Source organism: Marmota flaviventris, chromosome 17 (assembly GCF_047511675.1).
Source record: "Marmota flaviventris isolate mMarFla1 chromosome 17, mMarFla1.hap1, whole genome shotgun sequence".
NCBI classification, from domain to species: Eukaryota; Metazoa; Chordata; class Mammalia; order Rodentia; family Sciuridae; genus Marmota; species Marmota flaviventris.
The window spans coordinates 45,285,356-45,299,090 of NC_092514.1; the positions used below are offsets into that span (position 1 = coordinate 45,285,356).

Genomic DNA, 13,735 nt, shown 5'->3' on the forward strand with positions numbered 1-13,735 from the left:
TACTGCTCAGGAGGCCTGATGCTGAGGGGGACGAGGGCCTGGGCAGCAGTGCTGCTGGGATCCACAGACTAGAGGGTTGAGCTGGAGCTAGGAAGGTGGGGCTGAGGCCCAGGTGCCCTGCCTTCACACCCAACAGCTAGATGCCGTGCCTGTGCACACAGTGGGCCCTAGTCAGTCACTACCCCCGCTCCACACACATCCACAAACTGCCTGCCTCACAGAAAGCCTCAGCAGCTTTTGCCTGAACAGACCTTCCATGGCACAGTAGAGTGGGGCATGCAGGAATGGGGTGGGGGTGGGGCTCAGCTGATCCCAGCTTGGAGAGAGAAAATCCCACGGAACTGATTCATAAGCAACAGTCTAGGAGCTTAGGCCCCACCAGATGCGCATCTGGGAGTTTTCACGGAGCCTCTTGTCCTTGATCCCGAATTAACTAGAGAAACCAGAGCTGCTGAGATGGATCAGAATGACTCAAAGGGGACTTAGCAGGCAAGGTGACTTGGGATTAGCCAGGTTGCAGGATGGAGAACAGTGGCTTTAGAAGGGCTGTGGGAGACCCAACTGGTACCTGAGTGAGTGGGCATCTCTGAGGGGTAGCTGAGTTCCGACGCTGGCCCAACCCTATTCACATTCTTGCTTAGTGTCTGGGAGGAAGTCCTGGAGAGGCTAACCCTGGAAGGACAAAGGGAATCTCCCCAGGCACTCTGGGCTGTGCTCTTCCTCCTTTGACTCATACCCATTCCAGGATTCAGGCAGCCCCCCAGTTAGCTGGTGAATGCGTGCAGTGGCAGCCCAGTTTGCAATGCCGGGTGACCCCCATAGTGTAAACCCCCCCCCCACACACCGCTCATTTCAAACTTCCAACATGACTTCACAGTGTGGAATTTGTCAGAGAAGTGGATAGTCAGGACCCTGTTTCATCTGGCTCTCCATACATACAGCAGACCATAAGAGTACCCCCATTTTCACAGAGGAGAAAAACACGGCTTACAAGGAGAAAGGAGAACCCCCCAAATCCTCCTTGCTTTAAACTCCCTCCTGGTTAAGGAAGAAACCTGCATCTTTGCTAAAATGGAAGGATAGGGCTGCAACAGCCCTGACCCACCTCCGCAGTGCCTTGGTAGCAGCTTGCTCTCCCTCTCCAGTGGGACCTGAGAAACCCAAGGGGGCCCATCCCTCAGCATGTCTCCACCTTCCAGGAACCAGTGATGCCAACCCTGCTGTGTCTGAAGATGCCTTATTCAGGGACAAGTTGAAGCACATGGGAAAATGTGAGTCTAGCCCACGTCCCCTCCCATCTCCAGCTCTTTGGAGGCAGGCCCTGTGGCCTAATGGGAGGGAAGGAGCCCCCACCAGAATTTTTAGTGCTGCTGACTCTTGGTGAACTGAAGTGACATTTTAATCGCAGCCTGGCTCTCTCAGCCTTCCTACCTCACTTCCCTCTACAGCTGAGTCTAGAGACAAATTAAGTTTAAATCCTCTTGAGCCAGCTGTCTGCAGAAAAATAATGTGCTGCGCATCCCCTCACCCAGTGTCACTGTTCGCATTCTCTGTGGCTTGCGGCCACTTGGCTGGGTCTGATGGGGGGCCGGAGCGCGGGAGGCCCTTCCTAAGCCCACTTTCTGTGGCAGTGGGAGGCCTTCAGACCTTGTTCCACAAAGTCCTGCCAATCTTGAATGTCCCCGTGTCCCTCACCTCCCCACCATGCAGACCCACATCCAGTGTGAATGAAGATTCTTTCAGGCTCTATTTCAAGGAAAATCTCGGATTAGTCATGGAAATTCCAGGACCGACTCTGGCGATGGCTAGGGGAGGGTGGAAAGGCAGACGCAGGGGCCGCGGGCAGAAAAGAAAGCCAAGATGCGTGGCTGTCTGTCAAAGCCAGGGAAGGAATACCCGGATCTTGGACTGCTGGCTGGTCTGGGCCTGTTTCTTGGTGGCCTGTGCTGCCCCTGCAGGCAGACCTGGGATGGCAGCCTTGCTCCTGAGGTGGCATTCCTGTCTGGGATTCTCGTCACCTCCCTCTCTCCAGCTTCCACCCCCCGGGGGGGGGGGGTCCTGGTGTTGCCCGGCTTCCCCCAGGCCTGGGGGGAGACCCTATGGTGGTCTGGATGCCAAGAGAAAAAAACAGCTCACAGGTCTTTCGGTCTCTCTGCCCCAGCTACCCGGAGGAAGCTGTTTGAACTGGCCCGGGCCTTCTCCGAGAAGACCAAAATGAGGAAGTCCAAGAGGAAGCACTTGCCGAAGCATCCATCGTATCCTTCCAGCCTGGCTCTGGGTGGTGTGGTGGATGCCAAAGGCCCTGATTGAGACCCCAGCTGGACTCCCCCAGGCTCTGCCCTCCCCGGGAGTGGGCCCTGGCTTTGTAGCCTCCTTTTAGCTCTGGGAGCCAGGCCGCCAGCTGGCTGCCCATCACTTGGAACACCAGGGGCCAGACGTGGGGAGTGGGGGAGTGGCTTTGGGCTTCCCTCTGTGGAAAGTTCTCCTTGGGAGAAAAATTGAATCACTGAGTTCATTTGAAATGAGCAAACCTTTTCCTGATTTCTCTAGTTGAACTGGTCCACAGTCTTCCTGTCTCCTCATCTTAGTTGCCTTCTCACTTTTGGTTCCTTGAGTAGAAATTAAGTAATTCAAGCCAGGCATGATGGCGCATGCCTGCAATCCCAATGAATTGGGAAGCTGAGTCAGGAGGATCACAAGTTCAAGCTCAGTCTGGGCAACTTAACATAGACCTTGTCTAAAAAGAGCAGGGATGTAGCACAGTGGTAAAGTGTCCCTGGGTTCAATCCCTAGTACTAGGGGAAAAGAAAAATTTTTTCCACATTTTTACCTAAACTCCTATCCTTTCTTGTGAAACAGGGCCCAGGATATTAAAAGCTAAACAGCAAAAGGGGAGCAGAGAGAAAGTTGCTCTCCTGTTCCCAGAGATGGGAACAAAATGAGAGGGTTGGGGCCTGGTTGCTCAGCTGACCCCAAGAAAGGAACTAGCAGTATTGGGGTATTGTGGGGTAGGAGAGATAGGTATAAGCCTCTGGGGTTTGGGGATGGGATGGGGTGTGGCAGTACTTGTCCGTCTCTGGGACTGTGTTCCTGAACAGCTGGACAGGCTGGGGGCTGCTGCATCAACAGCTAATCTTCTGGAAGACGTGGAGGGCCATGCTTGTGGTGAGGCAGGGAGGGGACCCTTAAGCTCTGTCTTGCCTGTGCTGGGTGATCCTACAAGAGGAGCCTGGGTGTTCCATGTCAGGGAGGGGGCACCCAACCAGGGGACAGACACATCAAAAGTTGGTGGGCAGGTGATCCAAAAAAGAGTGGTGCACAATGCCTGCCCCTTGTTACAGTCCCTGAAAGGGGATCCAGCCCCTCTTCCACCTGTTTCTACCTATAGCATAAAGCACCAGGCACTGGAATATTCTGGGCAGTATTTCCAGAGTGTGAGGGAACAGACAGGACTGCCCACATGAAGAACTGAGCACTAGGCAGCTTTAGTCTGAGGGCCCACAGACTTTTCAACTTTCACTAAGTCCCTTCCAAATGCAACAGGGGCCAGAAGACCCTGCCTCAGACCCTACCAGGCTGCACATAGCTGAACCCCATGCCATTGGGCCTTAGAAAGAAGGACTAGAGGACCTTGGAGGTCATCTAGATAGTCCAACTTCCCCAACCCATTTTATGGATAAGGAAAGTGAGGCCCAAAGAAGTGGGAAGAACTTGTCCAAGGTCTGAGCTCAGTGATGAGTCAGACCAACCCCTGGGTGTCCTGTTGCCTCTTTCATCAGACCCAAGCACTGGCCACCCGGGAATTAGCACGTGTCCCATCAGACAGAGGGGGCAGAATGAGTCAGGGTTGCTCTCTTGTGCATCCTGGGGACATCATGAGTGAGGCCTGCAGGGTGGACGCTGAGGCAGTCCCTCTGCATTTTAGATGAAGACTTCCGGGGAAAGCGGCAGGAGGTGCCCAAGGTGGAAGAAGCCCTGAGAGAAGGACAGTAAGAGGTAAGTCCTAGAGCCACAGCTGCCTGGGACTGCCCAAGGGCAGAACCCACCACACCCCACAACCCCTGTCTTCCCAGGGGTCCAGAGGTGCTGGGTTCAAGTAGCTGGATAGTGCAGATCCTGGGTCTCTTCCCTCGGGTGGCAGCAGGGGATATGGGCTTCTGCATGCAAACCCGTCTTTTGCATTTCTTTTATTTAGCTCTTTATTCATTTGACAAAAGGCAATCATTCCTGCCTTTGACAGATGTTAGGAAAACAAAATCAGCTTTTGACCTCGAATAGTTTCTAGCCCAGTTGAGAAGACAGACCAGGACACACGTGGCATACTGAGATGCCAGTTGAAGAAAATCTAGGTGCCACCCTCCTCCCCCCCAACTATGTCCAGTCCCCTGCTTGGGTTGGATGATCTGGGGTTTGTGGTGGCTGCCACCCCTGGTCCCAGACTGTTTTTCCTGTCTCCCTGTGCGCCTCTCTGGGAATGAACAGAGAATGCAGACCCCTCCTGCAGGACTTGAGCACATCTGCCCCTCTTTCAGCCCCTTGCCCTGCATCCATTTACTTCTGCCCCCTACACCCTTTTCCCATCCTGTCCTGCATTCTTCTGGTGTGCACACATCTACACTGTGTGCTCACGTCTACATTATGTGCCCACAGTCCTTCCTGAAACCGTCCCTGGGCTCTGGTAACCCTGGGGAGCCCTGGCTTTCTTTCCTCCCTCCCAGGCTTCTGTTGCTCCTCCCACTCCCTAAATACCCACTTGTTGCTCTGTCCTTGACCCTCTTCAGCCTTCTCCCTCCCCACTCTCTGGCAGCACCACCGTCCTCTTTTACAGCATCAGCAATACTTGTGTGCAGTTGGCTTCAAAATCGGAATCTCCAGCACACTTACTCCTCCAGATCTGCTCTGTATCCTCAGCTGCACCCTTGATTATCTTTCCAGCCCTGGATGTCAACTCTCTGAAAGCCAGAGTCTCTCCTCCTGACTTGGCCATCCCATTTCTCTTCCCCGTTCCTCCCATCACTGCTCTGCTAGACATATCATCTACTTAGCAGCCCTGGTCTCTTTGCTGCCCCACCTGTCTTCATCCCATCACCAAAAATCCCTTTGGTTCCATTTCTCCCTTGCCTTTTTTTTTTTAGAGAGAGAGAATTTTATTTATTTTTTTAGTTTTCGGTGGACACAGCATCTTTGTTTGTATGTGGTGCTGAGAATCGAACCTGGGCCGCACGCATGCCAGACGAGCGCGCTACCGCTTGAGCCACATCCCCAGCTCCTCTCCCTTGCCTTTGAGTGGATCTTCTGAGCACAGTCTATGACCTCCTCAGCCCAATGTCTGGGGCCCACCAAATTCTGACCCCAGTTTACATTTCTGCCCCTCCAGGACCCTATGGTCTAGCTCACCCGAGCTACCAGTGTATCACAAAATGAGTCAGACAGTTTCCTACCTCTGAGCTTTTCCCATACAGCTCTATCCTCCCTGTCCCATATTTCCACCCAATCACTAGCTACAGTTGTGCAATTTCTAGGAATTTGGGTGCGGGAATGACCCCAGGCAGAGTTCCAGGTCGATCCAGAGGCCCTGGAGAAAGAAAGGAGCTGCTGTGTTTGGTTGTTTCTACCCCAGACTCACTCCTCAGGAACTAGAGACCAAGAAAAACCAGGGGGCTTCTTTGAAAGAGACTTTATCCATCCTTTTTCCCTGCCAGATGCCAGCAGCTCCTCCTTGCCAGAGATGCTCTGACCCGGTGGGGACAGCGAGAGCAACACCGGCACCCAGCTGAAGGGCCCAGCTGCAGCCGGACAGATGGTGCTTGCATACCGAGGCCCAGTGGTTCTCCGGCCACAGTCCAGCCCAGCCACTGCCACTTTTCATGGGACTTAGAACTTTGGAGTTGCCATCTGTTATTGGAGGAGGGACCTGGGGCCCCTTAAGCCAGCAGCTGGTCACAGACCCTTTTGTGGCCAGGCTTTTCTCTGGGCAATGGGGAATGCAGGAACCAACCTTTCCTTAAAAAAAAAAAAAAAAAAAAAAAATCCCAGCAGGTGGCCTAGGTTGGAGTTTGGGAAAGGGCAGGATAATCCTACCAGAGGCTCTCTGGCCTGCAGGTAGAGCTTCTGCCTCTCTCTCTTCCCCATTTCTCCTGCCAGGCCATGGGCTGCCTGGTTTACCCCCATTCCCTGCTCCCTTTGGGCACTCGTGCCCTTTCTTCCCAAGGTCTCCTGCATCCCACCCTTTTCCTGACCCTCTGCACAACTCTTGTACAGAGTTTGGTGTGGGAGAGCCCTGGACAGTCACTCAGGCACCGTCTGAGGAGTGCTAGGTCACCACAAGGAGGAATCTGTCACCGGCCCAGGCCTGGCTCATCAAGCTGCTTCTGTTGAGGGCTGGCAGGGTCCCCCCCCCCAGCCTTGTCTTCACCCAGCAGGGATGGGGAGGGTGGTTCCCCCCCGGAGCTGGAGGACTTTTGGTGGGCAGGGTCTTTAGTTTGGCAGAAGATAAAAGCCAGTCTGGAGTCACACACCACAGTGGTGGCTCCCAGGGACCCTGCCTCCCCAGCTGGACTCTTAGGGTGGGTAGCAGTGGTGGGAGGGGGTGGTCAGGAGTGAACCCCCTTTGACAATGTGCAGGGATGAAGCTGGCAAAGAGGCTGCCAGCCTGGGTGAGGGCTTATAGGACTGAAGGGCTCACGGGGTGCCCTTTGCTAAAGTCCAGAAGGTGACCTAAGAAGGAAACTCCGATTCTACGAATGCTTAACCGGCACCAACCACTGCCAAGGGGAAAGAGGCCGTGAGTCTCTTCGGCCCCTCCCTGGACATGGGAACGCGCTGACCTTTCCGGGGAGCTGGGAAGCCTGGGCAGGCACGAGACTCTTAGAACTTCAGAGTTGCCATCTGTTATTGGAGGAGGGACGCGGGTTTGGAAGTTTGGGAATGAGCTTCCATCTTTGGCTGGGCCCTGGTGGCATCCAGGGGCCGAGAGACAGTGTGTGCATGGCGAGGGCCTGATAGCTCCTCGTCCCTCCTGCCCCCTGCGCGACTCCTGGCGCGGAGCTTCCCTAGCTCCCGAGAACAGCAAGCACTGCGCGAGGAGGGTGACCAAGTTTGGAAGCAGCGCACGGTGCCAGGGGCCCTGGCGTGGGGCCGCCCGCCCTCTGTTGGGAGGAAGAGCAACCCTCCCCAGTCCGCCTGCTGTCAGCGGGATGCCCAGATGGGTCTGACCCTGAGCGGCAGAGGAAGAGGTCTGGGCTGTGACCCTGACCCCTCCCCACGCGGGGGCCAAGTGCACGCAAGGAAGCCGCAACTCCGTGTGTGTGTGTGTGTGTGTGTGTGTGTGTTGCTTTGTTATTTTTTTTTTTCTCCTCCTATGTGTGGGTTTTTTTCTTGGAGCGGTTTCATAGGAATTCCTGTAATAAAGACTTCGTGTTCTCTTGGTGCTCTGATGTGGCCAGCTGCGTGGGCTGGACGCCCCTCCCCCCCCCACCCGCTCTTCTCCCTTGAGGACAGGGGTTGGCCTCTGGAGATCTGTGTCGCGTCTGCAGCCCACCTGCTTCACCTGCCCCCATTAACCCCATTATCTAGGGCCCAAAGGGCTCCAGCACTTTCCCCACAGTGCTTAGGAGGTGACACCTGCTGCCCGCTCTATCCAGCGTTGTAGCCTTTGGGTTTCCCCTGGGAAAGTAAACCGCTTGCTGATAAGTGGCAGAAACACCATGGGGAAAGCTAGTCTGTTGGGAAACCTCCAGAGGGTCACCTTCCTAAATTGAAAGTTTGTGGATTAAGAGACGCAGACTGGAGCACAACCTCAGACTTAAAAAGGAATGCAGAGGCCTTCCAGTTCATGCATCTCTAGCTTACCCCAGGTCCCCAGCTCAGCTGGAATACCTCCCACACAGGGACAGGAAAACTGGTTGCCAAAAGAGGAAGCTGATGCCATTTTCAGACAGGGCAGTTCTCAAGGTTAAAAATGCTTCCTTGTGTTGAGCCAAAGGCCTCTTTGTAACTTCCACGCACACATCTTGTTCCTGAGTTCTGGGTCACCTGGGCCAATGTGGCTCCTCTTTCTCATGATGCCATGTTCCAGGACAAACAACTGTTCCTCCTGCCCTTCCTACAAAGAAGTTCCCCATGAGCATCTGTTTGCACCCCCATCAGACCCACTATGCAAGGTAGGCTTGAATAATGGCATACCTGGGACAACTGGTGGTGCTGCCTGTGTTGTGTCGTAAGCAAAACAAGATTCTCTGACAATCTAATTTTGCACATTGTTTGATGATTGCCATGGACTAGTGTAATACCCAGAGCATATCCCAGAACCACCTGGAAACTTGTTAGAAATGCCAAATCTCAGTCTAATTCCAGACCTACTGAGTCAGAAATACCAGGGGCCTGGAGCCCAGCCATGATCCTTATGAACACCAAAGCAGATTAGGCTGCAGTAATAGGCCAGTCCTAGTACTGGCCACATATAATGTTTTTTTAAAAATTCCAATGCTCAGTACCCCAGAGCAGTTAAATCAATGACTTGGGATTATTTTAAATTCGTTTTTTAAAATAAATTCCCCCAGGAAATTCAAATCTGTGGACTGAAAGACCAGCCCTTCTGTTAGGTGTTTATATTAGCCCAATTGAGCTTGCCCCAAACAGCTACAGATGTTGAAATAACAATTAGAAAGCTTAAGTAACTCCTTTACGATTACAGAGCTAGTACTGCATTAGGTCAGAAAAGGAGACCAAGGGCTTGCTTGATTGATCCCAAAACTGATAGGGAGTGTGTGTGTTTTGTGGTATTAGGGATTGAACCCAGTAGTGCTCTACCACTGACCTATGCCCCTAACCCTTTTTATTTTTTTTAAGTTTTTGTTTTTGCCAGAGCTTGTGTAGCACCTTCTATTCCTCTGTTGCTCAAAGTGTAGCATCATCTGGGAGTGTGTTAATCACTGGTTGTGGTGGTGCATGTCTATAATCCCAGCTACTCAAAAGGCTGAGACAGAAGGATCACAAATTCAACTGCAGCTTCAGCTAATTTAGTGAGACCTTGTTTCAAAATGGGGGTGGGGAGAGAAAAGAAAGAAAGGAAAAAGAGCTGAGTGTGTAGTGAGTGGTAGAGCACCCCTGGGTTCAATCTCTACCTCAAAAAAACAAAACAAAAAACCACTTATTATCAGGCCTTATCCACATCTGCTGAACTTGCAACTTGGGTGCAGTGTAACGAGTCCTCCCGATGATTCTGATACATGAACAATTCTGAGAACTGCAGTTCCACAACTTGGCTACTCATATTTGGTTTGTGGTCCAGCAGCAGCGGTATTACCTGGAAGCTTGTTAGAGACAGAATCTTTGACTCTGTCCCAGACCTATTGAACCAGAATGTGCATTTGAACAATTCTTCAGATGACCTCTATGCACAGTACAATCATTTGGATGCACTGGTTGCATTCCCAGAGTTCTTGATCCAATTGATTTGGGATTTAGCCTGAGAATCCAGTTGTAAAATCTCAGATGATTGAAAAGTTTGAGAACCATATGCCATTTTGCCTGTTACTGTAGATGAGACTGAAGATGATGGTAACCACACAGATGGAGAGAAGGAAAAAGAGATTACTAGGTTGAAAGGTGTGGATAGGATGCAGGAGTAGAGACAGGCTGGGCCAGATGACTGCCTGTCACCTGCCTTTGCACCCTACATGCATCTGCAATTACTAGGCTCCTGGTAGCCATAAGGTGTTTACCTTCTGCAAAAATGCTGAGCCAAGTTCTCTGCAGTTTGGTCCTTTATAGGTTTTTGTATCCCCAGGGTTCAGCCCCAAGGAGATCATGGGTCTGGAAAACACTAAGCCCAGAAGAACAGGCCTGGCTATTACAATGCTGGGGTCTTAACCCTTTCTTGTTTCTCTAGAAGCACCTTACTTGGGAGTACAGGATAGGGATTAGAGAAAAAAATAGGAGAATTTGGTCTGAAGAAAAAGGAGGCAGGCAAGGTATGGGATGATGAAGATAATAACTTAGCGAGGGTTTGTGGCATGACAGTCATCCTTTGGGGGTGCTTCACATGCATATTATTTTTTTACATAATCTCCACAACAATTATGTGAAATCAGTATTACCTTTCACACACCTAAGTCAGGCAACTGAGGCTCAGAGATGTTCAAGTCCTGTTCAAGTTCAACATCTATCCTCAGTAAGTTCTAGTACCTGGATTTGAATCCAGGCAGTTGAGTTCCAAAACTGATGTTCAAATACTATGCTATATGTTGTGGGTAAGTGGGGAGCAGGTGATAAGACCCAGAAGCCCGGCATGGATTCAATTTGTGGAACAGAAAAAGGATCCATATGCTCAAAAACAGCTCCACAGTGATCTGTGATCCAACAGTGTGCCTGGAACTCCCCCATTAGCATTCTTTATCTGGTTTGAAAAACAATCTCTTAGCATTTCCACTAAATGGCAAATATGCTATTGAGAGAGAAGCACATGAACTCCTTATGCCCATTATCACAGCATAGATTAATTTGTTGGATTAACAGGCTGGGCCAGCTGGGGGACGGTGGAAATTTCTGGAGACTGTGGGGATTAAAAGTGGCTGTGTAAATCTACTGCCACCTGGAGGTCACTTTGCAGAAATGGCAGTCACTAGCCAATGAAAGAAAACCATTTTTCCAGAAGGAAGATGTGAGTACCCCTTTGACCTTAGGCCAAACAGAAGGGAATTTGTTCACATGGTCATGTTTTGTAAAATTTGCAAAACGAAGATTTGTTTAAACTTAAGAGGTTAAATAAGACTAATATTACTTAGGCCCCACAAAACCAATGTCTACCCTGGCAGGAAGGCTGAGGCCTGGAGTTGGTTATCATTTTTAGGTAGTAAAGCGCCGTTGCTATTCTTTTTTAAAAATACTTTTTATTTACCTTATTGTTTTCCTTAATGGCTCTGGGGACCAAACTCAGGTCTTCAGGCATACCAGGCAAGTGTTGTATTATTGAGCTACACCCCAACCCTAAGAGTCACTGTCATGTCAAGAGGATTATTCCAGGGAATCTGAAGTGAGTAGTTGTGAAGCTCACTATAGACTCGGTGTAAGCGGCCTACCTAGTGTGGTCCAGATGCACAACTTTCAATGCTAAAATGAAAAAAAGTCTCTTAAAACTTTCAATGCAAACTTAGGTGAGTTAGTATCCTTACTGCAGACTAGCAGCACTGGTGTCAACTTGGATGCTTGTTAGAAACGCAGAGTTCCAGGCCTCACCCCAGACCTATTGAATCAGACTCTGTGTTTCTCAAGATATCAAGAGGGCTCACATGCACCCTAAAGATCTAACTTCTGCAGGAAGAAAAGGGTCCACAGCAACCCCAAATTATCTGTCTTAGAGGGTTTCATCCTTAGTGGGATGCAAAAGATGATTCACAGAATGATTCTAATTGACTTTTAATTCTAACAGTAAAAGGTCAAATGGTTGCTCCAGGCCCAGCTGGCTCCTTCGATACAGAAAGGAGCCAAGGTGATACAGACCTTACAGGGCATGTGTTGACTTAAAGTGTTGAGCTCTCAACTGAATTCTCCTTGGAGGCAAGCCCCTGTTTGGTGAAGAAAAGAGTGAGCAGCCATGTGAAAATACCTTGCAAATTGTTAGATGGGATTTAACTGTAGGACACTGTTGCTCATAGTCAGAATTGTTATCATCCCTTGTATTTATTGAACTGTTATTAGACACCAGGCACTGTTCTAAGCACTTTGCAGGTGTTAACCCACTGACTTCTTGTAACAAGGCTTTCTTCTAGGTGCTATGATTATCTCCATTTTACAGATGACAAGGCTGAGGCCTAGAGGATTGTCAAAAAGATCTATCCGTGAGGCACAGAGGACAGGGAGAAGTGGAGAAGACCCAGACCTTGATATCCAGTGCAAGGTGGGGTGGGTGACTATTTCCACCCAACCACAGCTTTCCCTCTGGCAGTGCATCTGGGGAAGCCCTTAAAGGAAAACCCTAAGAGGGTGGGCCAGCTGTGGGCAGGCACCAAGTCAGTGTTGGGATCATTGCATCCTCATTGGTCCTAACTTGGCTTGATGCATCCTTGCTGTTCACTGGGCAACTCTAATAGCCAGCTCCAGGCCAACCAGCAGGCTGGGTTAAGGCAGGCAGAGATAAAGGCCCTAGTTTGCATTTTCAAAGAGACTCAGTTAGACAGACTTAGACAAGAAACAGAGTTGTGGGGGAATGAAGGAGGTAGCAGGTCAGGGCATTCATGCAGCTTGGCTGAATATGTAGAGGGCTGTAGAACTGAGTGTCCCACAGGGAGTGCTCATCCAGGAGAGGGAGCAGAGCTCAACAGCTTGGAGAAAAGAGAAGGCACTTCTGGGCTGGGGCTGTAGCTCAGTGGCAGAGCACTTGCCTAGCATGTGTGAGACAGTGGGTTCCATCCCAAGCACCACATAAAAAAAATAATAAAATAAAGAATAAAGGCATGCTGTCTATCTCTATCTCTATCTCTATCTCTATCTATAAGAAAAGGCACTTCTTCTGGGCTGGGGATGTGGCTCAAGCGGTAGCGCGCTCGCCTGCCATGCGTGCGGCTTGGGTTCGATCCTCAGCACCACATACAAATAAAGATGTTGTGTCTGCCGAAAATTAAAAAATAAATATTTAAAAAAAAAAAAAGAAAAGGCACTTCTGCCTCTTTGTCCCGGGACTCAGCAGACCTGTAATCAGACCCATAATTTTACACTATGTATTACGTATATACTATTGCTTCCTCCCTTTTAAAGCAATGAGTTAATTGCTCCCGGATCCTAGCTCTCTGATAGGTGAGTACCAGTATTCATGATTTCCTCAATATGCTGGAATTTTGACTTCTCAGAGGTTTTCCACTATTGGGGATGCTTTTCTTTTTGTTTGATAAATTAGCATGCACTACTTAAATAGGGCGCTGTTTACAAAGATGTGGGAAGCCAGAAGGGAGAGATGGCTTAGACCCCATGGCTAATGATGGAGGGCACAGTGCATGAGCTGCACCTGATGTGAGAGAGCTCTGCATAAAGAACTGCCCACAGGGGCTGAGACTTTATATTCCTGGACAGAGCAGGGAGGGAGCCAGGGGAATATAGGCTGACTGTATCCTCCTCCTACCTTTCTAGCCCTCTGCCAGCTCCTCCCACTGGCAGTACCAACTGGAGTCCATCTGGAAGCAGGGAGCAAACAGTTGGATCAGCACTTTTTCTTTTTTTGCAGCTCTGAGGATTGAACCCAGGGCCTCATGTGCCCTAGGCAAGCACTGTATCTGAGCTACATCTCCAGTCCAACAGTATAGGGGTTAGAGGATGCTATCATAGAAGTCAGCCTCCTCTGGCATAGAGCAAGGAAAAGAATGGCAGAGGGTGGGTGTGGATTTGAGGACAAATGTGGGCTGCTCAGCACAAACACTTGCCAATAAATGTTAGGGGTTAACCTCCCATTCATATTTTGAAGGGCTAACCCCCAATACCTCAAAATTGATTGTATATGGAAATATGGTCTTTAAAAAGGTAATTAAGTTGAAGTAGGATCATAATGGTGGAACTTAATCCAATATGACTGGTTCCCTATAGGATATATCTTTGCTCACAGAGGAAAGACCATGAACAGACACAGGGAGATCTACAAGGCAAGGAGCAAGGCCTCAGAAGAAACCAGTCTTGCTGACACCTTGATCTTGGATTTCTAGCCTCTGGAATTGTGATAAAATGCATTAGTGCTGTTTTAGCCACC

At 50.2% G+C, this 13,735-nt stretch overlaps 1 protein-coding gene across 1 annotated transcript in view; it reads left to right on the forward strand.

The window, feature by feature from the left end:
- The window catches only part of Cuedc1 (CUE domain containing 1), a 79,955-nt gene extending 72,533 nt beyond the window's left edge, over nucleotides 1–7,422 (forward strand). Inside the window, exons 7-11 of the mRNA XM_027950309.2 lie at nucleotides 1,200–1,271; nucleotides 2,162–2,255; nucleotides 3,107–3,165; nucleotides 3,926–3,996; nucleotides 5,703–7,422. Of these exons, the coding sequence (XP_027806110.1) occupies nucleotides 1,200–1,271; nucleotides 2,162–2,255; nucleotides 3,107–3,165; nucleotides 3,926–3,993 (293 nt within the window). The 3' untranslated portion in view covers nucleotides 3,994–3,996; nucleotides 5,703–7,422. The remainder of the gene's footprint in view (nucleotides 1–1,199; nucleotides 1,272–2,161; nucleotides 2,256–3,106; nucleotides 3,166–3,925; nucleotides 3,997–5,702) is intronic.
- The last annotated feature ends 6,313 nt before the right edge of the window (nucleotides 7,423–13,735 follow it).